At 37.4% G+C, this 27,488-nt stretch overlaps 3 protein-coding genes across 9 annotated transcripts in view; 2 read left to right on the top strand and 1 right to left on the bottom strand.

Moving 5' to 3' along the window:
- The window catches only part of Syp (Syncrip), a 35,000-nt gene extending 25,341 nt beyond the window's left edge, over positions 1-9,659 (bottom strand). For all 5 annotated transcript variants that reach the window (XM_066405625.1, XM_066405627.1, XM_066405626.1 and 2 more), the window contains exon 1: positions 9,641-9,659. In XM_066405625.1, coding sequence (XP_066261722.1) covers positions 9,641-9,650 — 10 coding nt within the window. In that variant the 5' untranslated portion in view covers positions 9,651-9,659. The remainder of the gene's footprint in view (positions 1-9,640) is intronic.
- Positions 3,708-8,687, top strand: LOC136417420 (uncharacterized). The gene is made up of 9 exons (XM_066403098.1): positions 3,708-4,357; positions 4,781-4,997; positions 5,380-5,582; positions 5,636-5,765; positions 5,819-5,984; positions 6,039-6,257; positions 6,349-6,964; positions 7,018-7,135; positions 7,317-8,687. The coding sequence occupies exons 1-9, from the start codon at positions 3,885-3,887 to the stop codon at positions 7,578-7,580; spliced, it is 2,406 nt and encodes an 801-aa protein (XP_066259195.1). The 5' UTR covers positions 3,708-3,884; the 3' UTR covers positions 7,581-8,687.
- Positions 9,660-11,461: 1,802 nt separating the features above from the next.
- Positions 11,462-27,488, top strand: part of LOC136415640 (cubilin) — a 62,199-nt gene continuing 46,172 nt past the window's right edge. For 2 of the 3 annotated variants that reach the window (XM_066400323.1, XM_066400342.1), the window contains exons 1-3: positions 11,462-11,592; positions 14,237-14,348; positions 16,411-16,472. The gene's annotated coding sequence lies outside the window, so the exon portion shown is untranslated. The remainder of the gene's footprint in view (positions 11,593-14,236; positions 14,349-16,410; positions 16,473-27,488) is intronic. The other variant, XM_066400333.1, reaches the window with a different exon arrangement.

Genomic DNA, 27,488 nt, shown 5'->3' with positions numbered 1-27,488 from the left:
CCCAAATAAAACCAGGTTAAACCGCCCATATACTTTTTAACTAAAGGTCGCCTAAATTGAGGAATTCTAAGTTAGCATCGGTTACAGTAATGAAACTTGCATATATGAATGAAGATGTTACTCGCACGGCTGTTTTATTTAGGTCGCATATGGCGTCGAAAAAACGCAACTTTGCGCCCCATTTGCGGCAATCGAACGCATGTGTCCGATGCGAAAAGAACATTTGCGTTGCGTGTCGTTACAACTTTAAGTCGGTTGAATTTCCGACAAAAAATCGAAAAAGTAACGGAACTGGGCAAGCTGCAACGCTGCTCGACATCGGCAGGATCTTGACGGGCAGGTTATTCTACTCGTTTAAATATCGGGTATATCGACCACATGGTATAACCCAGAGGCCAGAGGAAATGCGCCAAGGTCTGCCATGAATGCCAAACGCAGTTTTCGCGTTTTTATTACCTACATGCACACCTACTTTATGCAACCGGCGAAATTACTGTACGATAGGTACGTATACCATGTGGATCCGAGCCCCTACAGCAGGTTTCAACACCATCTCTATTATATTTTTTAGCAAGTTCTTTTGTCCTCGTTTTTCGCATTTGTACAGAATACAAAAGGGTGCGTCCGAATGGCGTCGAAACTTCGCAAGGGGTCTCCCCGTTTTGCGATAGGGGTGTCGTGTAAATGTCGACGTCACGTTTGCGACCTGTTGAGTTCGGATTTGAATAAATAGACCTGACGTTTTCTATTTGGCCTAGCTAGTGGTAGGGTCGTTCGTGGTTGCAATTATGGCTATTATTAGAGAGAGAACCGAGGCACAGGTTATTTTGTTGTTGTTATTATTATTATTATTGGGCAGTCAGGTTCGGGAGGGTACCAAATTAAGAATTGGAGAATCATGGTCCGCACAGGGGGTTCACGGGTTGTAGTAGGTTAGATGTTTGTGGGAAACAGGATACACGCCCCTAGTGAAAAATTTACTTTTAATTAATAGGTAATCGGTGTCATCTCATATAAGCTGAAAGGATTGTTGTAAGGCTAGAGGAGCGCCCTCCAAAATTAAAGATGAGGCAAATTACGAACGTAAAATTCACCTTTGTGAGAATTCACCACGTAGAATTCAGCTTTGAAAGATTTTTTACGCAAAAAAAAAACAATTTTTTAAGTATAATTTGGTCAGACGAAGCCAACACTTGTAGAAAAAATATTATCCAAAGCGACGCGTTTTTTCATTGTTATAATTTTTTCATGGTGGCATACGACGGCGTGTGCGAACTAAAAGTAACACGTTGCAAAGTGCCAGTTTCACACATTATTATCATCCGGACGCTTCGAGGTACCACAAATTGCGAAAAAATCTCTTTTAATGCTCTTTCCCGATCGAGACTTCGACTCGGCCATGCGGCGCTACGCCCCTGAAAGATCCCTCGGATCTCTCACATTAATGTAGCATTTCGCGCAATTGACGCCAAATCAACTAGTTCCGATTTTAGCCAATGCCAAAAAATGCGATTTGCAATACAAAAAACTCTGCATTTTGAATTCTCGTAAGAAGGTCGATGTTTCTCAATGCCTCGACTTTCGTCTGGGTCGCGATATAAAAGTCCTACTCGTGAGTTCGTTAAAGGTGAATGCACTGAACAAAGAATGAGGGATCGACTGCAAAAATGCGACTCTGTCTGCGAACATCGAGATACCCCCAGAGATGTCGTAACGCAATGCGCGTTCTTCACTTTTCCTTCGAGCAAACAGTCCCGTCTGGCATAGTTTTTTAAGTGGGGTAACCTTGGAAGATAAGCACGGTTTTCCGTTTGATGTGCTTTTTAATTACTGAATCAAAATTTGCTTCGGTCCGATCATTGACGATTTGAAATTATAGCAGAATTTGCAGCAGTCAGCGTTGTTTCCACGGAAGTCGTTTAGGTATTTTATTTATACGCCGCCTACAGACAACGCTGATGGTTGCCGGAGAGCCATTCGAAGTACCTTCACGCGAACGCGAAAAAAATGGTGCAAACATGAGGAAATGTATGAGTTCCCTTAAAGAATGAATGATGAAAAGTATCAAATTTTTTGTGGAGTCGGTAGTTGTTTCCTGTAATTTTGGCGCCAAAAATTTATCGGTTTTTGGAGTTCGTTCAGTAACAGTAGACTGACAGCAATACCGATAGATTTTTATGTTTGAGGTGGATTTCAAAGATATACATAAAAACGTGTCACCCATAACATTACGGAAACTAAAGGAAATTAAACAATTTTTAAAATGATCAGTCAAAAAACCCCTCGTCTCAATCGCTAAACAGTTTGATAGTCGAAATTTCAAAAATCGTTGAAAATCGGGTTGGTGTATATCATACGAAATATTCTTAGAATTTTCAAACGCATCCAAAAATAATTAAATAGAATATTTTATTAAAAAATCATTTTATACTTAACACTTAGCGCTTATTTATATTGTATTTTTTTCAAATTTATGTCAAAACGTAGTATAGAAAAAAATTAACCCAAAAAAAGAGTCCTGCCAGAGTAGGCCCCGTTTTGTAATCCCGTCCACATTCGAAACGAGACTCCAACATCACTGTGCTATGACAAACACCACGCCCCTACTCGTACCGCACCCTGGCAATGACATAGCGTAAGGCGTGGCTAACCGGTAAGAACCGGCGGTACTTTCTACCCGGGGTCCGGGGACCTTCCTCGAAGCGAACGTAAGTAACAAGTACCCAGTAAGTGCCTTCGAAAGTTGGACTCGGTAGGACCCTGTTAGAGATTGTTTTTCGAGCGTATTTGAATTTACGCTCGGTTTCCGAGCGGCTGTTAGATATTAAGCGTCAAGACTGCGAGGCTGGTTGCATAGTCAATTGATTCTGGTATACGCTCGATTTCCCTTACTTTGAAAAATACAATTTTTTAGGTTAATGCTGAATTTGTGCACTTAACGTTTAAATTTTTGAGTGGCCAATCGATAAAAAGAAAGAATTGTAAAGTTGTTGCCGTATCAAGTTTGCCAAATCGATAACAGTGGGATCGCGCTTGACTGCTAACATACAGCGTGTACGACTGGCTGCCTAATGTTCATGCATAAGCTGGACATTCGACCACTTGTTTGAATTCAATCATTGAATTAATGTCTCCCCTACCTAGTCAAAGGCCACAATGAATGGTAACGCTGTTGCCAAGTGGTGTCAGGTGTTGTGTATGTTTATACATATATACATATACATATACATACATACATACATACATACATACATACATACATACATACATATATATATATATTTTTTTTTTTGGCTATTCTCAGATCTTTTCAGATAAATGAAGATTGAGACATATCGAGATGAAAATAACCCACAAAAAAAGTACCTACCTACCTCCGTTTATAAATTTTTAGTTTTTATTGATTTAAGTAGTTTCTAACGAAGGTTTACCCAATTACCGTTATAACTGACATCATTGGTTTACACAGGCATTAGCAATATTTGCTATTTATTAAATAGTTATTGCGATAACGATAATAAATACGGAGAATTAAGTATTTGTCTCTAATCTATTCCATTAGCCTCTAATTTTCGTCATTTCACCACCGTGGCCCCTACTGACTACTGATGACAATGGGTAGTCTCTTTAAGGATATTTTCAGAAAAGCGGTGGCAACACTGGCCAAAGACTGACGGAAACTGAATAAACTAATGGGAAACAACGACCCATAGGTGGGTGCAGGTTTGGTGATCAAGCCCTAGGTGGGTTGGGTCGAGTTTTTAACCTTAACTTTATCAACATAAACAATCCGATTGAATTTCAAAAAACGTGTTAATCGAAATTAAAAAAACTACGTGCCCAGTGAGAGGCTTTATTATTTACCTACTTCTTATTAAGAAGAAATGCGGTGGTTGTTTTGCTTAATCGGGTGGTGTTATCTGTTGGTGGCCAACGGGCAATATGAATGGCAAGCCCGAGACGCCTTCGACGAAGTGTCTAGAGCCATAAGGTCCATCAACAAGGACAATTGTGAGATTCAACACGTAGAGGACTTATACTTGCCCGCGGACACTGTCTCACACCTGCCAGACATCAAAGATGTTAACATCAACCCTGTGTTTCCCAATCGAACTCAATTGTTGCACCTGCACAACATGGCTCTCAATAGGGCCTTTTTCTGGTCATACATATTACAGAGCAGATTCATTCGACCTGCCATTAATGACACTTATGATCCAGGGATGATGTACTACCTCTTGTCAACAGTGGCAGATGTATCCACAAATAAACACATCAATGCCAGTGCCATTTACTTCTCACCAAATATGTCCTACTCGAGTTCCTATAAAGGGTTCTTCAACAAAACTTTCCCCAGGTAGGTTGGAATCAAAGGGACGATTTGGTTTCTCGGTAATGTCATCTTTGGTGACAGATGTGGCAATAGTTAAATTTATTCAAAACGTTCAGAAAATAGTGGTTAACAAGTTAACTATTCATCTTTGACCTATTTGCTATATGAGAATCAAAGTTAGAACAATCAAGTGTTTCACACTGTATGTGTAAATTTGTGATAAACAAGTTTAGAGCAGTAGAAGGGGGTATGCACTCCAGGAAAAGTCAAACCCTATGGATTCTAAAGAGAAGTGGACAGTGATTTCATTTCAAAAATAGTCATGTCCATGGTTTCTTTTACCTACCACCCTGTAGTTTCTAATTCAAACCATTATTTTATTGACAGTAGTGTCAGTTAACATACAAATAGGGTAAAATAAATGAATTAAGAAAAATTCCTGTACAGGTTTGCGCCGCGAACATTCCGAACAGATGACTTCAATGACCCAGTCCATCTGGAGCGTATCTCCACACTGAATACCTTTACAGTCCACGACTTAGGAGCCGTGCCGCCAAACACTAGTGCAGATTATACTTCAGATTATTACAGAATAAATGAATGGTACAAGGCCTGGTTACCAGACCAAGTGAATACAAGGCATGACACCAAAACAACCTATCAGGTAATTTTAAAAAATCCCCTAGATACCCTAAATGTGTCTTTGACAGAATGGATATAAAAAGCAAAAGTATCAGTATACTAAATTTCTTAATTAAGAATATTAGGAAACATAGTGTATTAAAATGTCTCTACAGGGTGTCCCAGATTGTATAATTAAGGTTTGTCTGCGTTATGGTGCTACGCATATAATGAATAAATTTATAGCCTATAAAGCGCCCTTTATAATAAATTTACACAAAAAATACACGGTGTGTTAATTATGTAGACAAACTTGAATGGATAAAATGTAAAAAAACACATGTAATATGTAGGAATAAAAAAATTAATTATTTCCTGGTATCAGCAATTCTTAGAGATCTATCTACATATACTAATTTTTGTAGGTTGAAATTCGCTATGCCAACAATACGAACGAAACGTACACATTCCACGGACCGCCAGGGGCGGACGAAGATCCAGGCCCAGTGAAGTGGACTAGGCCATATTTTGACTGTGGAAAATCCAATAGATGGTTGGTGGCAGCGGTCGTCCCTATTGCAGATATTTATCCACGACATACAGGGTTTCGTCATGTGGAATATCCAACGTAAACTGTTGATGTAAAAAACTCCAAAACAAAACCTAATTTATGATTTTTAGATACACTGCGGCATCGGTAGTGGAAATGGACTTTGATCGTATTGACATCAACCAGTGTCCAGTTGCCGCAGGGAATGACAAAGCGAATAGATTTGCGGACACTGCGAGATGTAAAAAGGAAACCACAGAGGTTAATTGTATTTACAACATCTAAAATCTGAATTATGAATTATTTCTCTTCAGTGCGAACCAATACATGGTTGGGGTTTTCGAAGAGGAGGTTATCAGTGCCGTTGCAATCCAGGTTATCGGTTACCTATGCAAGTTAGGAGACCATTTCTTGGTGAAATAGTTGAACGGGCAACTGAGGAACAGTACTATAATGGATTTGATTGCAAAAAGATTGGATGTAATGTTATATTTTTGTGTACATATCTAAAAATAATGGAAAATTGTATTAAAGGGATTCAAAAGTTACCAGTTGAATGGGAGAAAGCTCCATGGTATGTAAAGGCAATGGAGCAGGATAGACATCCAGAATATAGGTTTCCTGTTAACGGTTCGAGTCCGAAGGTTTTAGATGAACCAGTTATCAACATACATAAAGTACTGGAATTTATTGGAGGGATGAACAAGGACAAATGCAAGGCTTATAGACCGGATGAGTTGATTCTACCAGGAGGTATGTGAATTTCAGAAATGGAAAATTATAAATATATTTAAACAATAAATGGAAATATAAAAAAGTGCATTACACATCAAAACCATTTCAGGCGTTATGTTTGGTGCAGAGGAATTTTTTGAAAACGAAGCCAAAATGGCGCTTCGCTTAGCAAACTTCATAAGTGTTTTCCTCCAAGTCTCTGATCCCCAAGAAGTTTATTCCGGCAAACGAGTGGCAGATAAGCCATTAACTGAAGACCAAATGATCGGTGAAACGCTGGCCATTGTTTTGGGCAACAGCAGAATTTGGTCTGCTGGCACATACTGGGAAAGAAACAAATTCACCAATAGGACTCTGTTCGCTCCCTATGCCTACAAGAAACAGCTCAACTCAAGGAAATTCAACATGGAAGATTTAGCTCGGTTAAACAAGTCCGATGAAGTGTATTTAAACAAGCCATGGTTCAGTTCGCTCAAACACCGATGGGCTTCCAACTTTGACAGTTTGGAGAAGTTCTGGATGAAAATCCGAGTACGGTTCAATGAAACCGGAGAGACGACGATTAAGTACGAGCACTTCCCTAATTACTATAGGGGCGCCAGATTGCACCATGGTTATTGGACAGCGCCTTATTTCGATTGTCATGGAAAAGTTCCCATGTGGAAGATTAAATATGCGGCACCGTTCTTTGGTTGGGACAGTTTGAAGGTTAAATTAGAATTCAAGTATGTTTGGGTTTTCAACTGTAGGTAAAAGGATAACAAAATTTTTTTTGTAGGGGTGTTGTTGCAGTCACAATGGACTTGCTGAAATTAGACATAAATCAATGTCCAGACAAATTTTACGTTCCTAATGCTTTTAAGGGCACCCACAAATGTGACCAAAAAACATCATACGTAAGTAGAGCAAAAAGTATTTAAGAGTTTTCGGACATATTAACAATGTAAAATGCAATAAGAAGTACCTATCTTAATTCGATATTTTGATACAAAAATGTAAGTTTTTATATAAAAAAAACTCACCTTTTTTGCTTAGCATCACTTCTTATTATATTGAAAAATATTTGATATAATCTAGTGTGTGCCAATATTGGGAAGAGGCTTTGAGTCAGGAGGCTACAAATGCGAATGTAAACAGGGCTTTGAATATCCCTTCGAAGACCCTATAACATACTATGATGGACAAATCATGGAAGCTGAATTCACCAATTTGATGGACAACAACATAACCAGATTTGACATGTTTCGGTGTAGATATGCTGCTGCTAGTAGCATACAGGCCAATATCCTTATAATTTTAGTATTACTGATGCTTACCTTTGGGATCTTTGGGCACAGGTAAATTATTGCTTTATTTATGAACCAAATAACTGTTCAGTACAATATACGTTTGACGTACTTTTGAGAAAGCATATAATAGTTTCGCTAAATTTTTTGCGCAATTTATGGCTGTACATATTTTAGATCTGAAGGCCTTTGCAAATTAGTGCCTTTTTATTTTTGTAAAGCAAAAATGGTAAGGTGTAACATAAGTAATCTTTGTGATTTAGCTCGAGATTTTAAGTGGAAATCGTCTGATGTTGCGTTAGGATTATTTCTCGTATTAATAACAAACCGTCCAAAGTAACACGATTTCGTAAGAAAATAAATACTTTTTTAATTATTGTTATCTTAAATAAATGTAGTTTAGCGACTGATTTCTTTGTCAAATGCAAAGAAAGGTTTGAACATTATTATAATTAATAAGAATGCCTTATATATTGATCCCGAAAATATAATTATACTTTAATGACATAACACCATCGAATACCATATTTTTACACAATGAACTTGGCTTTTCTAGTTAGATCTTCTTAATGGAAATTAGGTCAGAATTAGAATTACTTAATTAAAATAAGCAACAACATATTGCTTTACTTAAATCAAAAATAATATTAATCAATTTTTAAAATTGTTCAGTTTAAAATAATCCCTGACACAGTCAATTAAAGAATTAGAATAGTTTGAGGGCTGGATGTTGCCTTAAATATACTTCCAAAACCGATTTAATGTGCAATATATGAACTGTCGTGCAACGAGAAGCACTAGTAAATAATATTGCCTTACTTTAATCTCATGCGCATAATCCGAAAGTTAGAACTGATTGAAATATTAAATAACCTGCTTCTAAGCAGCTTTAGGTTTAAATATTGTAGTGAGATATTTCTGATTTTCTTTCTGATTTTAGAATCGTAAGAAACTTTTCCCCAATTGACAGAATTTGTTTATGTTTATATTATTAAGATAACTTTTAGATCCGTCCAAAACATATTTCTTGGCATTTTAGTTTTAATAATATTCGATTTTATACGATATTATGAATAGCATTAAACTTAACCGCAGCAGGGTTACAATATGTATATCCACGTGTATATTATAAATTTTAAAATAAATTTTATATAAAACTAAATTCATTATTTACTTTACCTTTGCACTTGTTACATTACTCATAATCTACTACACACTTATACTAATAGTATTGCTATGTTAGCATACTCGGTTAGTATTGTTACAGTACTCTACTACTTGTACTTGTTCTCGGTTGTTGCGCGTGGTTATTTTATAACGTTTGAATTCGAGGAATACAGGGTGGAAAGGTAGGAAATTTTGCAGTGTCCTGCATCAACTGAAACAATGGTGGTCGCAACACGTAAATAAGTTTAGAATATAAAGCGTGTTATTTTAGAAAAATAAATCCGTTCACCGGTGTAGTTTAATGTACTAAGTAAAAGAAATTAATACTTTCTTTACATCTAGACTATCAGATTTACAACGCTTTTTTTTCTCCTTACACTATAGACTTCGGTAAAAACCGTATTTTCATTGAAGATTAATTATTTTATTGAATCAAACATCAATTTCATATCAAAGTGTTCATGTGAGTCGTGCAAATATTATTAATTTTTATGGGTTTCGCAACAATGGAAAGTTTGTTTGATTCAAATTTATAATTTGAGGATCAATTAATAACCGTAAAAGGAAGCAACATGAGGTGCGGGGTGAAAATCCCCAGAAGAATTAAAGGCCCTTAGGTATATTTTTGGGATATTAGAGTGATTCCTGGAGATTCTCATGGGAATTTTTATATTACATATTTATCACATTTTCGGGAGCTTTAAGAATTGATTTATCAGCAATTTCTTTAAATTCGCAAAGTTCTCAAGAAAGTTAATTGACTACGATATATTTAGAATGTCGAATATGACCTCATCGCATGCGTAACGATGCACCAAAATGTCCTAGTTGGGACTGTTTGGTCTTAGCTTAACACCATATCTGAGAGGCAAATTGCCAGTTTCAAGCAGCTTAAGTACTTATGCAAAGCCATGCCGCAGAGCATAAATTAAAATAATTCCTACTTACAACACTCCATCGCGATTTTTCAATTATACCAAGACAAGATGTCAATAGCTCTATGCACCTTTTGATGAATTTTGGATAACTGTGGACAAAAACCAGAGTTATTTAGTACCTTAGAAGTAAACTGTGAATTTGCACATTAGGATCTGTTACATAATAACGTCTACCTTATCGGAAAATCACGATAATTCACAACAACTTTTCATGAAGGTTTTGAAATTTTCAACACAAAAACCACCAGGCATGACGATGGATGGTTGTTTCTGTTGCTTGGTAATGTAATATGCAGTGAGGCCTACTTATCAGATAAAAATATATATGGAGTTTACAAGTTTAAACTTCAATGAGAAAGAGAGATAGGAAGGCCTAGTTGCTAACTACCCCAACATTACTTCTTAGTTCAACGTTACTTAACGCTCATTCTAAAGAAGCCTCTACTTGCTATGACTTACCTTTATCAGGAATAAGTATTATCCTGGGGTTGTTGGAGGATGCTATACACATAGAACAAGACGGAAAGAACAACAAAATAGCATAATAAGAAAATACACATATACACAGTTAGAAGTGCATGCAAAAATCGCATTTAAACATTTTTAGAACACTTTTTTACACTTTGAAGCGAGATTTTTCCGAATAGAAAATATACCGCCAACCCTATCACCGCTACTTTTCGAAAAAACTAAGATGGTGGATGATTCACAAATAAGAGACGTTTGACAGTGTTATGTTTGATCATCGCCCCCTACGTTGCAAGCCATGAAGCGGAAAGGCAACTACGCGCCGCCTTGCAATGGTATCTCTCGTAACGCATAAATAAATAATACATTTTAAAAATGGCGAAATATTCATTCGCTTTTTGATCGGCGAGTAAAATTGTGAGGAAATAAAAAGCGTTTGTTCAGATAATAAAAGGGTTATGGGCTGCGTTCAGCCCATCGAATTTGCATCACCCTGCATAACATAAGTCAATATTTTTTATTACCTAAAAAATCATCGAAGATTTTTGTAGCGGTTTATAGACAGCTTCACTAAAAGGAGAATTTCCATTGGCATCATGAAATAAGGGCTGAACACTGACCAATTGCTTTCACCGAGTTCCACAGAAATCCAAATAAGCTTAACAGTGCAGTGATGTAATGAACCTTGTTTTGTTTCATATCAACCTCTATAAAATACAATTTTCGTGGCGCCTCGAACTCTCAAGTAAATTAAAAATATCATTGCCTTCATAATTTATATAAACAACCGGTCCTAAAATAACCGTTATTAATGTTTTCCGAAGTCCTGATCATTGGTACACCCAATATTATTGTATTAGTATATTCCAAGATACAGGGTGTTGGAAACTCTTTAAAAAAGCCGCCATTGGAAGGAAATGACCTTGCTTTAAAAACGCAGCCCTTTATACAAGGCGCAGTAGCCATTTAGTCGATATTATACAGAGTGTATAAAAATTAAACGGTTTATGTCGTAATAGTGCACTGACACATAAAATCCTAGAGCTGAATGTGTAGTAGAACTCTTTATAAATGGGTGCCGCTTAATTTTAATACTCCTCGTATGTATTTTATCTCTAAAGTCAACATTTTGCGCTCCTAGGCGAACGGCATACAGCAGTTAAGCTCATCTACATTTTCACCGAAAACCATGATTGACACATGATTAAAAAATCTTGAAATACAATCGAATCGTCCTCAGTGCGGCAACACAGGCGGGACACAGCCCCGATCCGTCGCGCCCTTGGAACGCGCCGACGCAGCATCCCTTAAGACGACGTCGCCGTCGCGGCGCCGATATGAACCGCTCCCATTTCGCCTTCGCGCGCCGACCTGTTCGCCGCCCTTGTACCGAAGAGCGACCACGATGCGCCGGCCAGGGGCGGGGCGACGCTTGGTCGCCCTTGCCTGACAACGCGATGCCGCGAGTGCCGCCCCGATACGGGAACTGATACGGTAATTATCCCTTGTTTCCTCATACAAAAAAGTAACTGGCGAACCAGGTGTTGGTCACCAAAAACCACAAGACACAAAACACATTTCCTGCTTTTGTTTACGCAATGGGCTTTTCTTGTTTTCACATAAGTTACTGCTGCTGCTGATATTGCTGATGCTGCTGGCGGTCTGTTTCCGCTGTAAAGTGCGGGTTCATCTCCACTTTATAGTCAAGAGTTAGTTGCAGTGGCATATTAGGATTTGATTATTGTAGTGTGTTGACAACGGTCATTTTAGACGTAAGTAGTGGTGCAAGTTAATAACTCTTGGTCGTATTTCTTGGTTTATCTTGGTCATTTTGATTGCTGCATCCTGCGGTACTTTAAAGACTCACAGCTTTGCTAAAAAACTCTACAGTTTGCAAACAATTTTGAATATGTTTTTAAGTATAGAGCTTTGCGAATTTTTCTCTCTTTATTGCATTTTTTCCTTAGTCTCTCTTTATTATTTCTCACAGTTTTTATATAAATTTTTCTGCTTTTGGGCGGGGTAAACAAAGGCTTAATTACATGTGACAATCCGACACACCTTCAATGCCATTGTAAAATACCGATTTGCATGGCAACCTGACCTTAATCTCTCTTCCCAACAGTAAGCATTACTGCCATTTTTATTATTTATGCGATTTTTTTGTTTGAAGTCACCAGGTTCCTTGCATTCTCTTGAATATGCACTGGGGGGGGGGTTGCCCCACCTAAGTTTTAATCAGGCGAGAAGTGTGGATGTCCCGAAAGATTGAAATCTATTAGTATTTAGATGTAGAGCAACACAATAAACATGCGTTTACTTTCTTTTCTTTATTTTAATTTAGTTTTTTTTTTCTTTAATTTTAATTTGTGTAAGTTCTAGGAAGTGTGTCATCTACAGTAAATATCACGCCTTTAAAGCAATGAAGGTTGCGAGTTTCCTAACAATTACATTTTCGAATAACAACACTGTCAATTGACTAATTACATTAATTGGTGCTTAAAAAGCATTAATGCTTGAAAGGTCATCGCATGTATTGCCATAGGATTGAATGAGAAGGCAAATATCTGTCTTCTATTAGACAGGGTTGCCACGTCTCTTCAAACTAAGGTAATTCGTGTAAAACACTTTTTTTTATTTATTTCATTTTTAGTTGCAACTTTTTCCCTGTATTTTGATACATTAACAAGTTTACACGAAGAAATTACAGAAAAATATTTCACAAAATTTTTTTCTTTTTCTGTCCCAGTTCATTTTGTCTGTCCATCTTTTCTTCTCATTTTTTTTCTCAATTTAGTATCATTGTCTAACCTAAACATCCTCCGTATCTATCCCTAATTCTAATTTTGCCCATAACAATAATCATTTTATTCCCTTCTCCCTTCTTGCATTCTTTATCTTTTTTTCTTTTCCTTGTTAGTGCCTGTTTCGACAATAATAGATTGCCTTGTTGTATATTTAACTACATGTTTTTAATGTATAATTTCTCCCTCTCGTGAAATTTTTTCATTCCTTTATTACAATTTTATAGTCGTTTTATTCACATCTTTCTCATCGTGCCTTTCTTTTCTCTTCAATTTCCGTCTTCTAATGACCTTCATAATCGCGTCTTATACAGGGAGTAACATATTATTATGGAGATATTTTAGGGGGCGACAGTACTCCGCAAAATAACAAAAAAATACTAATAGATCCATGGTCAAAAGAGTGCCATTTTAAATATACAGAATGGCAAAATTTCACATTTTTTAAAGGACATTTTCAACATTTTTTATAATTTTGTTTTATATTTATTTTAATTTTAAAAAATTTGATTAAATATTACGAATTGTTTCAGATAGTTAATAATTGAGCCAAATGATTTTTATTCCTTACTTCCTTTACATTCTTATTTTGCATCGATAGATATGTTTGCAAATTCTACGAAAACGGTGAAAGATACGAAAACATTCCAACAAACCAAAACCAAAAAGCTGAAGAATTTAAGAAAGAATTTAAATTTGGAATCAGAATTCATACAGGGTGTTTAAAAAAAAGACACAAAGCATAAAATAGTATAAAAAAACATAAAACCCTATATATAAGTACCAAGGATTTTGGCACTTTGTGGTAGAGAATCTTTAAGAAAATAGGTGTACGAAATTAAAAAAATTTAACTTAAGGCGTACATGCAAAAAACGCAGAATATAAGAAATAATGTGAAATTTTGCCATCGTGTATATCGAAAATGGTGCGTTTCAACCATGAGCCTACTAGTATTTTTTTATTATTTTGCAGAGTACTATCGCCCCCTAAAATATTCAATGATGATATGTTACACCCTATATATTCAGTTTTCTCTTTCTTCCATTACTCCAAACCGATTCCATCCACTCTTCCTTTTTTAACTTAAGTTTATTCCAGATATTTTTTGTCGTCGCGGTACTGTCAAGTACAATTTGGCGTAACTTTTGATACAAGTCCTTGTGAAATTTGCATGAAATTCGATGATTTCGGCCTCCTAATGAAATGTCATTACCTGTCTCCCCGTTTATGCGACTTCTTAAGTCGTTTGTTAGGTGATAATTGTTGATATTATGAAGGTTTAGTGCCGAATAAAACTTTCTGTAAATGTAGACGTGAATTCAATTTGTTTCAGTTTACTCAGTGTTCGAGTTGTGAGGCTACGCCCAAAGATACTATCGAATTTGTTGTTTTAGCATGGCTACGGCTGTCAGTTCGGAGGGGCCACGAACAGGCACATATTAAGGGTGAGTCTATCTACCACGTTCTGGTGATATAATAAACATAAAGTAAAATTAAAAGGAGGACAATATAGCTCAAAGATTAGGTTACCTAGAGGTTTAACTCGTTTTTTTTAGCTTCCGGCTATGAGTTACGTAGCTGGAAACCTGGCCATGCAACAACTTTAAGCCAACAAAATTTGCATTCATAATTAATGCTATTTACCAGCCATTCTTCAAAATTTAATTAAATTAGGAAGTTCAAGGGAAGGAATTTTAATAAGTGCTAAAAATGATCCTGTTTGCAACGAAGCAGTACCCCATCGAACGCTTTTTTAGGCGTTTTCACAAGCCCTTTGGACTAATTGAGCAATTAGAGCAGAGTTGGAACTTCACCTCTTACTTGCGTTCATAGCAATAACTCTAACAGAACAGGGCCTAACACGAGGATAAAAATTTAACGCGTTAGACCCCATATTGCGCGCTAAGAAAAGCGCCCAGTATCCTGCACATTTTTGGGTCTTCTGGGGAATATTTACATATAGAAGGCATTTACCTATGAAAAAGTGAATGTTTTTCATACATTTTTAAACGTAAACATCGGCAAAATCCTCATGTTACGGCACTCCACATAATGAAACATGCAGTAGGGGCATTTCACGTCTGAGTCTTTGCCCTATAAGATACTGCGGAATTTTAATTATGGGAAAAGAACTTGGAATGCAGAAGACAGCCAGTGCCAAAAAGTTCTCCAACACTGAGTCGGCACAAAGAGCAGCATGTTCCCTACATCTTGCTGCAACTCATTCAACGGGATCATTAAAAATCGCTTAGGTATTACACTCTTTGTCCTTTAGCACTTATTTCATGCCAGACACTCTTCGTGAGCCTTTATTACACAAATACAATCCACAACGGAAACTTCGGTTATCCCGTTCGCAATTGATATGAATAGCTCTACAAGAACTAAGTCATCCAGTTTCCCCATTGACCGCCTCGAAACTTAGCTACTCACAGGCAAAATCCAAACTTCCTGCTGCCCTTATTCTTCGCATAGTATAAATACAATCGAAAAGGGAGGTCTAGTAGCTTGAATCAGAATTGAATCTCTTATCACGATGGTCATTAAGGTCTGCCCTTTAAGATGTTGGGTTTTTGGGATCTTACTAAAACGGTTTACGAGGACCATGATGCATTTGGGTTGTCGTACGGCAAGGGCGAAGGTTAGATCAAAAGGAGTTGGAACAATGGAAGGTGTATTGTTCTTCGGTGTAATGTTATGCAAAGTAGGGCGAGATGTTGTTCAAGTTTATAGCGATAATTAGTTTAAGTGATGGATTTGAAGCTGATTAAGTAATGTAAAGTGATGGCGTGTTGATTAAATTTTTTCATAGCTGTCCTAGGTACAGGACAGAGGCAGGGCCAGTCTTAGAAAGTCCGGCGCCCCGGGCCGTTGCCCAATCAATTAAGGCCGGTACTGGGCGAAGGGAAAGTACGCGAACCTGCACGGTGCCCCTCCAAATCGCTGTATAAGGAGGAATTTTCTTGTAATGCCGATGACGAGATATTACGTCTCAAAAATGGCGGATTTAAATAATAATTGGGCTTCTCCTCAGCTTCCCCCGCACCATTACCATGCGTCTCGATTTCTGGTTTCTTGCCAGCTTCGAAATTTGGCTTCCGGATTTTCATCATTATTGAAAGGAAAGTTTGCTCCTGACACGGCTCCACTGTTTAAACTTCATCTTGCACGCTTCGGTTCATAGAAAACGAGTCATTCGAGTGAAAAAATTTAAGACACTTTCAGATACTCTTTACCAGGGAATTTTGGGGGAGGTTTTTATTTCAGCTGAAGGGCAATAACGAACAAAAAGGTCTTTTGCTAGCTTTTAGTTAAGATATTTCGATGAGTGAGCAGAAGCTCTTCCCCCAGGCTAATTAGGCTGGTTAAGGGCCAACTTATTAATGTGCCGTTAACTTTAAGTTAGTCTCTATGGAAACAAAGAATCTGACCAGTACTAATGGAAATTAGCCTGCGCTTGATACCACATTTGTAATTCTACCCTTAATTAAAATTTCCCTTTTTCAGGTGACTTGGAGGATTAGGCCTATCGTTCGCCTCCAGCCATCGCCCCCGACTCAGACGATATGGTAAGTAGCATAGTTTTACGCATACCTGGAATGAATCTGGAACATGTCCAGAAATTATTAGTAGTTCTGGCAACATGGGAAAGAGAGGAAATAATTCCGCCGCAAAGCTTGGTCTAATGGGCTTTCGCCGAGCGAATCGGCCCTTTATCCTGCACATTTAAATTTAGATTGCCCAGCTTTGACTTTGTCGAGATAGGAGATATCCTGCGAAACATGATAGGACTATCTACAGCCAGACCAACTGGACCGATTTTCTTTTTTCGATTGCCGCACCGTCCCAGCAGATGCTGCTTGTTTAAGTGGTAACGAGATGAGGAATCGAAACTCGATAATCGGTTTTGTTCCATATTGAAAACTGAACGCAGCGAAATTAAACAAAAAGAGATACAGTATACTTTAGCTAAATAATCATGAAATAGTCATCACGACAGGCCGCACAAAAAAATATTTGTTGGTAAACACATCTTCCCATTACAGTGGGTCAAAGCTGTCGTTAAATGGTAAAAGGTTCCTTAGCGTCTTTTGTTAGCGGCGATTTTCTATTTTATCTGCTACTGACACCAGATACAGTTTCTTCAACTTCAGGAACGTCCTGAGATTCCAGTTTACCATAAACTCTCAAGCGTTCAAAAATAACAACTGTCTTGCTCGCAACTACTACCTGTATAAAACTGTGTATTTTTCTAGAAAACATATTTATTAAGGTATCTAATAGAAAACTGTATAAGAAAAGCATTGCACTGAAATTTTAGATCAATATGAGAGATTTAAAAATTCGTATTATTTTGAACCACTGCACGATTTGTCGACCGCCATAAACATGTTTTGCTGCTTGCAATTTGTAAGTTTTTGTGCGACCTAGTCTGATGCCTAATTTCTTCATTATTTAGATATAGTATAGCCATTTATAGTTCATCTAAATATTGAAGAAATTACTCATCGCCATAGGCCACCCAAAAAAAGCAGCAAAAACGACTAGACGCCTGATAAACCGTCCAGTGGTCCAATATTTTGAAAATTTTAAAATTTCTTATTAATCGTGAATTTCAATGTGCGTTTCACATACAGTTTTGTTTTTAATGGAGGGCCCTAATAAACGCTTATTTTTTTTATTAGTACTTAGTATTTATATTTAGTTTTATTAGTATTAGTATTTAGTCAAGAATCTATTCGGGTACCTATAGGTCCCCGAAGTAAAATCTATCTTTGCACGCGCCTGCTAGTTTTCAATTATTTCCGAAGGGAGTTATGTAGCCATTCGCAACATCACAGGGCCACCTGCATCTTCATGTGGTCATCTGTATTTCTCCGCATTTTGTCTTGTCCATAGTTGTCCGACATGAGGATGCCTGGCGCCATAGACAACCGAAACCTCTTAGACCCCAATGATGAGGGAGTTAATGTGGTTTCGATTTTGACCACTCAGCAACATTTTAAACCACTGTAATCGCAATGCATGTTTATCTCCGACCACTTTTTTGTGTGACCCACCGTGATGACTAATTTCTTTAATATTGAAACAGTACGCTCCGGGTAGGTCCGGTTAGCCTGCGCGGTACTGACCTGCAGCCGCTAAATCGACCATTACAGTACCTGGCTTGTAATGATGCGCTGCAGCCCTTATTAGGGCTCTGTCATTTGGAAAATTGTAACGCCTTTGAGGGAGAATTTTTAAGAATTTTAGAGTAATTTAAATCCACGTGGGCCGAAATTTTCGAAAATGTTCCCGTGTCCCGGACCGATTCAACGGGAATTCGAAAGTTTAAATTTTCTAGAATTTCGCGGCAACTCAAGCCAACAAGGCTCGAACAGGCAACCCAGGTTAACCCGAATCTAATCCAGATCAATGCGAACGGGAGGTTTCGGTGATTTAGAAGCAATGTTGGCTTTTCGCGAATATGAGACCAAAGACATCCAATAATGCCACTCTAGTACGTTCGCAACGGCCAGGGTGTGAAGATTAACGCCCTTCGGGGGAACCTCCGTCGTAACGTTCAAATCAAGCGTTTCTCTCAGGAAACGTACCCGTTGCCGTATTGATTAGAAATTATTCATTCAACATCCTGCCTCAACAAGATAAACAATTTCGGAAACTCAGCATCCACATAACACAAAATCCCCTCACTAATCAAAATAAACCACTCACGATTCTCCTCTTCCATCGAATAAATTCTGCTCGGTATTTATCCAGTAGATAAAGATAAAAATGCCAGCCGAATTACCGAAATATATCTTGCTTTATTCAAAGTGGCAGAGGGAGACCGGTATTTACTACTTACATTTTGACGAGAAACACAAAAGGCCGCCACCAAAAAGAACCGGAATGAAAAACAATGCTGGATTTCGGTCAATTTGGGTTTTTTACTGCCGGAATGGGCTTAAAGGATTCCACCGGAAATGATGATATACTGACGATGGGCTAGTTTATTCCCAGATGGGTGTGCCCCAAATGAGAATCTTATTGTAGGAGCCTGTCTTTCTTTAAAATACGTCCGGCTCTTCGTTCGAGGTCAGTAAATTGAGGCTTAAAATCGGGCTATTAACCGGCGTTTAACGCCGTTTGCTATTTAGGCTAATAGCCCTTTATAGCTTTCTTTGTCATAAAAGTCTTATATTTGGCCACGCAACTGCGACAGGTGAGGGCCCACATGTGGACATTTTATTGCTGCCGTAAAGACGAAGTTATGAGGGGCGAAATAGCTTTTGATGTTGCCACTAGAACTGCAAAATTGCAGCAGGACACGCATCATTTTTAGGCGGTGCCGGAGAACCTAATTGACTTTCATAAGAAAAAATCCATTATAAATTCGCGGAACAGACGTTGAACGAGAAAACCCCCGAGGTTTTGACCGTGAATTTGTCTGGAAATAGGAGGACGTTCAAATCGAAGCCGAGAGGTCAACGTGGAATTAACGGTTGATGCCCCCTTTTTGAGTGGATATTTCCTTGCGCTTTAGCTCCGAAACAAAATAGCTGCAAATTTTCTGGATCCATCAGCAACCACTCCAATTTTGGGGGGCCACGGAAACTAGAGAATTCCTGGAACGAAGCGACAATTGGTGAAAAAAATTAGCGTAAATTGCGATTTTATACCCGCAAATGGAGGCGTAAAATTGCATTTTGCGCCCGGAAGCTATTTTTGCCGCTGCTAGCTTCAAAAAACACCATTACTGGGCGCGTTGAATGATGTGAAGCGGGTTTCCTCGCCTACAGTTAAACAACAGAATATAATAACGGTCATTACAATCTTAATATACAGGGTATCTTCGAAATTACTGTATAACGCTTGGCTGAAAATTTCTCAATTTAAAATAAGGCGTTTTAGGTAAATTTACAGTGCAATGTTATTTCATTTTCCTGCTACCGGGTGCCAAAGTTGTAAATTAATGTATTACAGCTTTTTCGAAATAGTTGTTGAACGCCTTTATCGATTTTCGCCAATTTTGGAACTAAGAGTTACCATATAAATTGGCGTGTTTTGACGCGAGCGGAATCTTTTTTTATTGCGTGGAAATTATATTAAAAAAATATTAAAAATATAAAAAACATATTAAAAATGGTGCGTGGTTTGTAACTAAAAGTTTGTGTTTTTGTGAGCCCCTATACCAATGATCTAAATTTTTTTCTCTATCACAAGTTGATTTTATTTTGATACATTTTTGTCTCTTGTAAAATTTTGTCCAGGCATACAATTTCTCTATAAAAAAATTATTTACGGTACCTTGCAATTCATCATTACTGTGAAAGCAGTGTTAAAAAGAAAACCGAGACGTTGCCCAAAGTACAGATTAATTTTTTGATACGACTTTATTTATGTATTCAGGAAAATGGGCAACATTTTGAACATTTGTTACAAGAACTAAACTAAGTTAGTAGTTATTTGGAATTAAAACCTTTTTTCGTGTTTTCGTTCGGTCTAACAACGCTGATTAATTGCAAAGTACCGTAAATAATTTTTTTATAGAGCAATTGTATGCCTGGAGAAAATTTGACAAGAGACAAAAAAGGTTCAAAATAAAGTCAACTAGTGGCAGAGGAAAAAATTAAAGTCATTCGTACAGGGGATAACAAAAATACAAACCTTTATTTACGAACCACGTGCCATTTTTAATATTTCCACGCATTAAAAAATCCTATTTGAGTCAAATTATGCCTATTTATGTTCCAAAATTAATGAAAATCGATAAAAGCGTTTAGTAATTATTTCGAAAAAAACTATGTTAATTTGAAAACTTTAGCGTCCTGTAGCGGTAAAACGAAGCAACATTGGATATACAGGGTGATTCAAAAATCGATCACGGAACTTAAAGAGGTGATTCTACATGATAAAATAATAGTAGAGTTTCATATAAATTTTATTCGAAATTTCTTTTTTCTCATTGATTTTCGAGTTACAGTTCGACAAATTTAAATTTAAAATTATATGAAGCTCTACCGTTATTTCATCATGTAGAATCACCTCCTTAAGCTCGGTGATCGATTTTTGAATCACCCTGTAGGTAAGTTTGCCTAAAACGCCTTATTTTCCGTTAAAGAATTCTTGGTCAAGCGTTATACAGTAATTTCTTGGACACTCCGTATAATACGCCCATATTCACGGCGGTTGTGAAATCCCCATGGCCCCACGTAGAGATTTTGTCGTTGCACACAGCGCGAGATCTCTGTCTTCAGATGATTTTGGAAGATTTCCCATCTCTCCTTTTCTGAGCCCTGACGGCTCAGCTGACATTTTACCACGGCTCCAAAGCCAACGCCAAAGCAAAAGCTCAAAACATTCCTACTAATGTCTCTAGCGGAAAAGGGCTCGATTTATCATTTCGAAAATTGTATATCCCTGCTATTTGTCGCATTACGTCGGGTATGTTTTTCTGGAAAGGGATCGAGGAAAGGAGAATTGCAACAATCCAAAATGTCTGAATAATGCAGCAGGAGGCAGAGGGGCCCTGCGGAACGTCGCGTCGAGATGGTTTCGAGTGGAGATACGAACGTAACCGATAAAATTTCAGAAAAGAGGTTTTTGATGCGCCGAAAGGTTTGCTTAAGTGGCGGGTTTTCAAAAGAGTTTTATCCCGATTGTTCCGCTATTTTACGAAATTATATGCTAATAGCCCGATGGTGTCGGTAGATTATTGGCTATTGACTAAATTGTAGTAGATAAGGATTAGGAGAGTGTGGTTCTAAAACGGTGGAATGAGGATTTGTGCAGAACTCGGAAATGAAAAAGTTACAGCAGACGAAATGGGGAGCTGAAAAAATCGGTCTTACATCTTATTGAAGCATCATAATAAGCTTGGATAAGAGGACTTCCTGCTGATAGTCAGGCTACTCGCTTTATTTGCTATTTTCACTTTTTGTGCTATCGTTGAAGCGCAAAATATTGGCAGTGATACCGCCGAACATATACAGGGTAAATCTAAAGTAATGGTTTTCTTTCAACACAATATAGATCTCAAAAACTAGGTGTATCTGTATGTGAAATTTTTTCTAAATATGCGCGTATGAGTAATAGAACCCTTAATTATTATTCACTTTGGGACTAGAACATAAAAGGTTTCCAAAATTGTGGCCTTTGGTTTCATTTACATAAATTGTCGTTTGTCTTATGCACGACTCTGTACATGTTGTTAAAAGAGATCTTTTTGCTTAAATTATTTCTGTGGCGTTTTCTATCAATTCACGCAACTCTGCCACTCTCTTAATTTCAGTCATAAACACCAACATTTTCAAACAATTCCACAGATAAAAATCACATGAATCTACGTCTGGTAATCTCGCGGACTACGTTATTACTTCATGGCGACCTATCCATCCGACAAAAAATTAATTATTTAAAGTCTTCTGTTAAAGCATTCCTTATGAAATGCATTGGATTTTCTATAATAATAAAGTTTTTATAGATTTCTATTATCTTCGAAAATCCGTCATTTCGGTTATCTCGAAATTTCTCAAAAACCTAAGCAGTTAGGCCGCTCAGTTATCGCTCAACTAACATAATTACCTAGAACATTCCCCATTTGATCGCAACTCTTATAGTTTCCGAGATACTAATAGATGTGGGCCAAGTCTTGGACGCACTGTATACCGACTCCAGACGCGCCAACGGGAAGAAATTCAAATTTATATTGCTTGGAGACTACGAGAGCTCCCGATCAAATATAAATTTCCATAAGAAGATAACCTGTCCAAATTTAAATTGAAACATAATAGTGGGTGAATACCAAGTCTTCCATTATCATTTAAATGTTATAACTTTAATAAATAGGCACGGAGGAATATTGATTTTAAAATCTGAATTATTAAAACCTCTATTGAATAATTGACTTGGGTAGGAATGTAATTTTCTAGGTATATTTTACTGGATGTGGCAAAAAGTTATGCCATTTTCCATTTGCAGCTATGGTACTCAAAATGCGTTACGGAATGGCACAGCAGCAGCACATTAAACATTAATTAATCCTCAATGTTTGCGCTAAATGATTGCTCATTGAGACACTTTAGTGCTAATATAATCCCAAAATACTCTAATATTAGTTCAGCCGTTTCAACTCCCATAGCTATGTAGGATACATGTTAAACTTGTATTATGTCTCTAGTGAGAAAAGTAACATATTCTCGACCTACCATGCATCGAAGCGATGAACGAGAATATCATTTTCCTCCGAAATACACATAACTACTTTAAGTATGTAAATTATCTATATATTAGTAAAGGCACATCGGTATATATTAGCGGTAATTCCTGTGCTGTTAGGTGAGCCAATACTGGATCTACTTCAATTAATGACTTCTGCGACGTTACAGCGTGTCAGAAAGTTATCAGTTCTTCGCTGCTGATAGAGGACTTTACTTCCTGGCTTTGAGCACTCCTATAATAATATATTGTGTCTCTAGTAGGAAAAGCAAGACATTGTCGGCCGCCGATGTGGGTTGATCGGAAGTATCAGCGGCCGAGAATATGGTTTTCTGAACACCTGTACGGAAAAAGCTACCGCACGGAAATATTTTTTTCCTTTTCGTTACACATGGGACGTTCTCGTTTTCATATAAAATTGTCAGTTCTAGGGGTATTACAGAGAAAAAACAACTATAAATGTCACGTTAGCACCCAATTCATCGGCAAAATTATATGCGCTTATTGAAACAATAAAGGCAAACAATAAAATAACCACAATGCGATAAATAGTATGCATATTGCAGCTATCATTGCTCATTTTCGGGACATAAAAATGATAATAATTTTTGTTTTATTATCCATAAAGTCGCGCTTTTCTCTGATTTCGATGTTATTGTCTCACTTGGGAATTAAAAGATTTTGAGCAGAGAGGGAACTGCGGAGAACTACTAAGAACCTGATGGAATGCTGCAGTACTACTAGTACATTTTTATATACCGCCCGTGTCGTAAAAATTTTCGACACCCCACAGCTCTCACAAATTACACGCACCTACGGTGTTTTCTATTAGCAAGTTTCATGCAAAGCTAGCACATTTCTCTATTACATCCATACTGCTTTAATGCTTAATTATTAACGTTCCCCTTGGACATATAGCAAAATAGATCATTCTTCTTCTTGGCTAGAAATTGCCGTTCTTTACATCTTTTCCGGATGTTTTCTTCCTCAGAAAGTTATAAGTAATAAAAATAAATGCACAATTCTAAACTTTTCATCTTACCTCAAGTGCGGAAAGAGACACTTTGCTGCACGCTGATTGCAGTTGAACAATCGATGCGAGGCGACACTTGGACAGCAATCGACATTCTTAACAATATTTGTAATAAATGTTAAACGATATCTGAGGCCTAATGGCAATAAATTTAGAAACTAATCTGAACTAAACAAGACAAAATGGTGCTCACTCTGCTCAGGAACGGGTAATTTCGGATTATCGGAGATATCGAAGTGAACTGAAACACGGAATGTTACCGAAATCATGCAAAAAAATTCAGTTAGTTTGATTCACCCAGTATGCAATGATGGTAGTATGCGACTAAAAACGTTGGAATGGATGTGATTCATGAGGATTGGACCTACAATTATACTACTTATCATAAAAATTGTAACACCTGGAAATAATTCGCGTATTTTAATGAAACTTTATACAAAATAAATGATTTAACTTGCTAGTGAACCGAAGTCCAGGAAATCTTTAAAATTCGAATAATGCGTATAACCACTTTGTGAATTTATACTCTCAGAAACTCGTCTGGTCATGCTTCTAAGCAAATGGTCGATTTCTTCTTGAGGTAGCGTATCCCAGGCAACTTGAACTGCATTTCGTAACTCTTCTAAAGTACGTCATGGGTTCTCCAGTGTAGTAACTCTTCTTCCTGTCGTGTTCCATACGTGTTTTATAGGAGAAAGATCAGGGGAGCGTGGAGGCCAAGACAGCTCATTAACATTGTGACGTTATAGATGAGCCAAAGTTCTACCAACAATATGTGGCCGTGCATTGCCCTGCTGAAAAAGCACGTTTCTGATACGTTGAATGTGTGGTATAACTGTTGGTTCTAACGCTTTCTGTGTAAATTTCATGCATTAATTCTGGGTGTTGCAATTTTTATGATAAGTAGTACAAATAAAAAAAACATCAAAATCGGACAGCAGATTTAGAAGTTGTTAACGTTTTTAGTTTAACGTCAACATTTTAAATTTAACGTCAACGTTTTAAATGTAACGTCAACGTTTTGAATTTAACGTGAAAGTTGTGGCATATTTTTAGTGGCGCGATAATTTTGTTCAGCAATTTAGTTTTAGGAGAGAAAACTGAAAGTAAATGAAACAGTCATTAAACTCGAAACCATATTTTCTGTTTTGATTGGTAATTTCACAACACCGTAACTCCGACGCTGCGCAATAAAAATCCCTTTTACGGCCTTTGTTGTTTTAAAAAACGAATTAATGAATCCCTTCAGACGGACACACGATCAATCTTATAAGCTAATTCGGGCGTTTTTTTCCAGAAGGAGATCTATCAATTTCGGACTAGATTTAAAGATTCCTCTCTCATTCAAAACGATTTAGATTTAATGAAAACGTCAACAACCATTGTCTCTTCTCGGGGGAGTTTTCTTAATTCCCGAACTTAAAACTGTCCAATTTAAATTGCGGAGTTTACTAAAGTCCAGGAAAAACGAATTTGAGTTTATAAAGTTGTGCTTCGGTTAAAATACAAAATTACAATAAAAGAATACAGATTCGGGGCCATTGTTGCTCGGTCTATTGTTTTAATTCCGTTGTCGGGACAATAATAGTGTTCATTCACTGGGAGGGAATATTATTTATGAGGAATTTTTGTTTTCTTAATTAAGAACTTGGATAATTGCAAGAAGAGTTCGCAAAGCTCTTGCTTTACTTGCCAATTTACGTTATTAAACATTAATTACTTTCTGACAATGCCCTAATCACCATCTAGATGAATGATCGAAGAGGACCGACGTTGGTTTATTAAGATATAACGAGGAAATCCATTTTCGAACAATACTCTCAGAAGCCAATTAAATAACTAGACTTCAATGGGACTGCGATCGTGTCCTCTCTCACACAATATTAATCCCCAAATACAAATCTTCGACGAAATCCGCTTTATAAACTCCAATAAAAAGGGCAAATAGAACTAAAAAAGGCCCTTTTGTGAATCGGTGAATAATTCGCGTAATAAAGCGTTCGCATTCGGCATTCGGGGGCTGTCAAAGGATTCGCAAGTCTCCCTCGAAGAATATTTATCTTTGCCTTTGTTCCACATTACATCGAACAATCGAGGTGTGGCCCACATGACCGAAACATCGATATTTCTCGCTCAAGACGAACCCATCGCCATTCGCCATCGTGTATATGGCGATTGCAAACTGATGAGCCCGTTTAAAGCCTCAGAGAGTTATAAAACGTTTTTTCACTTAGAAAAAATAGTCGTTCGCCGAAAAAGTGCGGGAAGAGGCACTTATCCGCACGCCGCAACGCGAAGACACTTTTCGCACGAGGTGTTTGCTGCAAACGTATTTTCTACGAGCCCGTTGACCAGTTGCTTACTGGGTGTCCCGAAATGAGTGTAAAAATTTTAACGACGTTCTAGGTCAAAAACTGTGGGAAAACGTTCATATGAACATAGCAGGGTTACAAAGACGCTTCGTCGCTGAGATGCAGCTTAATTCTTTGTAGTGCCTACCTTGGCCCTCTCTGAATGCCTGTAAATAAATTTATATTTCATTCTTTTTTTATGGTTAATTTATTTTCAATTTCGAAGACCCCCTCTAGATATGCCCCTGCAGCAAACTATCATGTAAACTACCCCGATCCATTACAACACTAACATAATATTGAACCATAAATCCTATTTAGTTGCAAATTTTCACAGCTCTATCTGTGAGTTGACTGTTTCGGGGGCACAATTAATTATTAGGATCTAACTAAATTTATAGGTTCTAAAATCACCACTCACGCTAGATTAATCAACAAATAAATAAATGCATATAGCTCTCTATTATGTAATTTCATGCGTGGTCTTTACAATTATTTATGTTGGAGTTCGTTTGGCTAATGTAGAGACAATGGAAACAGTAAGGGCTAATTTAATTTAGGTTTTCGAGTATTTCAAGTATCGAACTATACAGGGTGTCCGCTTCTGGAGCTCAACCATGAGGACTTTGCCTACGTTGGCCGTCACGTTCACCAGATCTTGCCTCATTAGACCACTATTTATGAGGAACTACACCTTATGTGGACCTCACTTATAAATTTGAACCCACCAAAGTTAATCAGCTGCGAGGGAAGATCATTACAACTTTAAGGACCAAGATAAGAAGAGGGGATGTTTTAAAACCAATGCAGAATTTAAAAAGAAGCATAGACCCGTGCTTGGAAGTGGAAAGTGAACGCTTCGAGCACTTTTTATAATTTTACTTACTTATTTGCTTCTTTTATGCTCACCAAAATCTCAATGGTTGAGTTCCATAAACGGACACCCAGTATAGCCCCCGTGTTACACTGAAATGTGTTTATTCGTAATAAAATTTGGCAAA

Source organism: Euwallacea similis, chromosome 2 (genome assembly GCF_039881205.1).
Source record: "Euwallacea similis isolate ESF13 chromosome 2, ESF131.1, whole genome shotgun sequence".
Classification (NCBI taxonomy): Eukaryota; Metazoa; Arthropoda; class Insecta; order Coleoptera; family Curculionidae; genus Euwallacea; species Euwallacea similis.
Note: the sequence above shows the minus strand (reverse complement) of the source record. Positions and strands in the feature narration are given on the sequence as shown.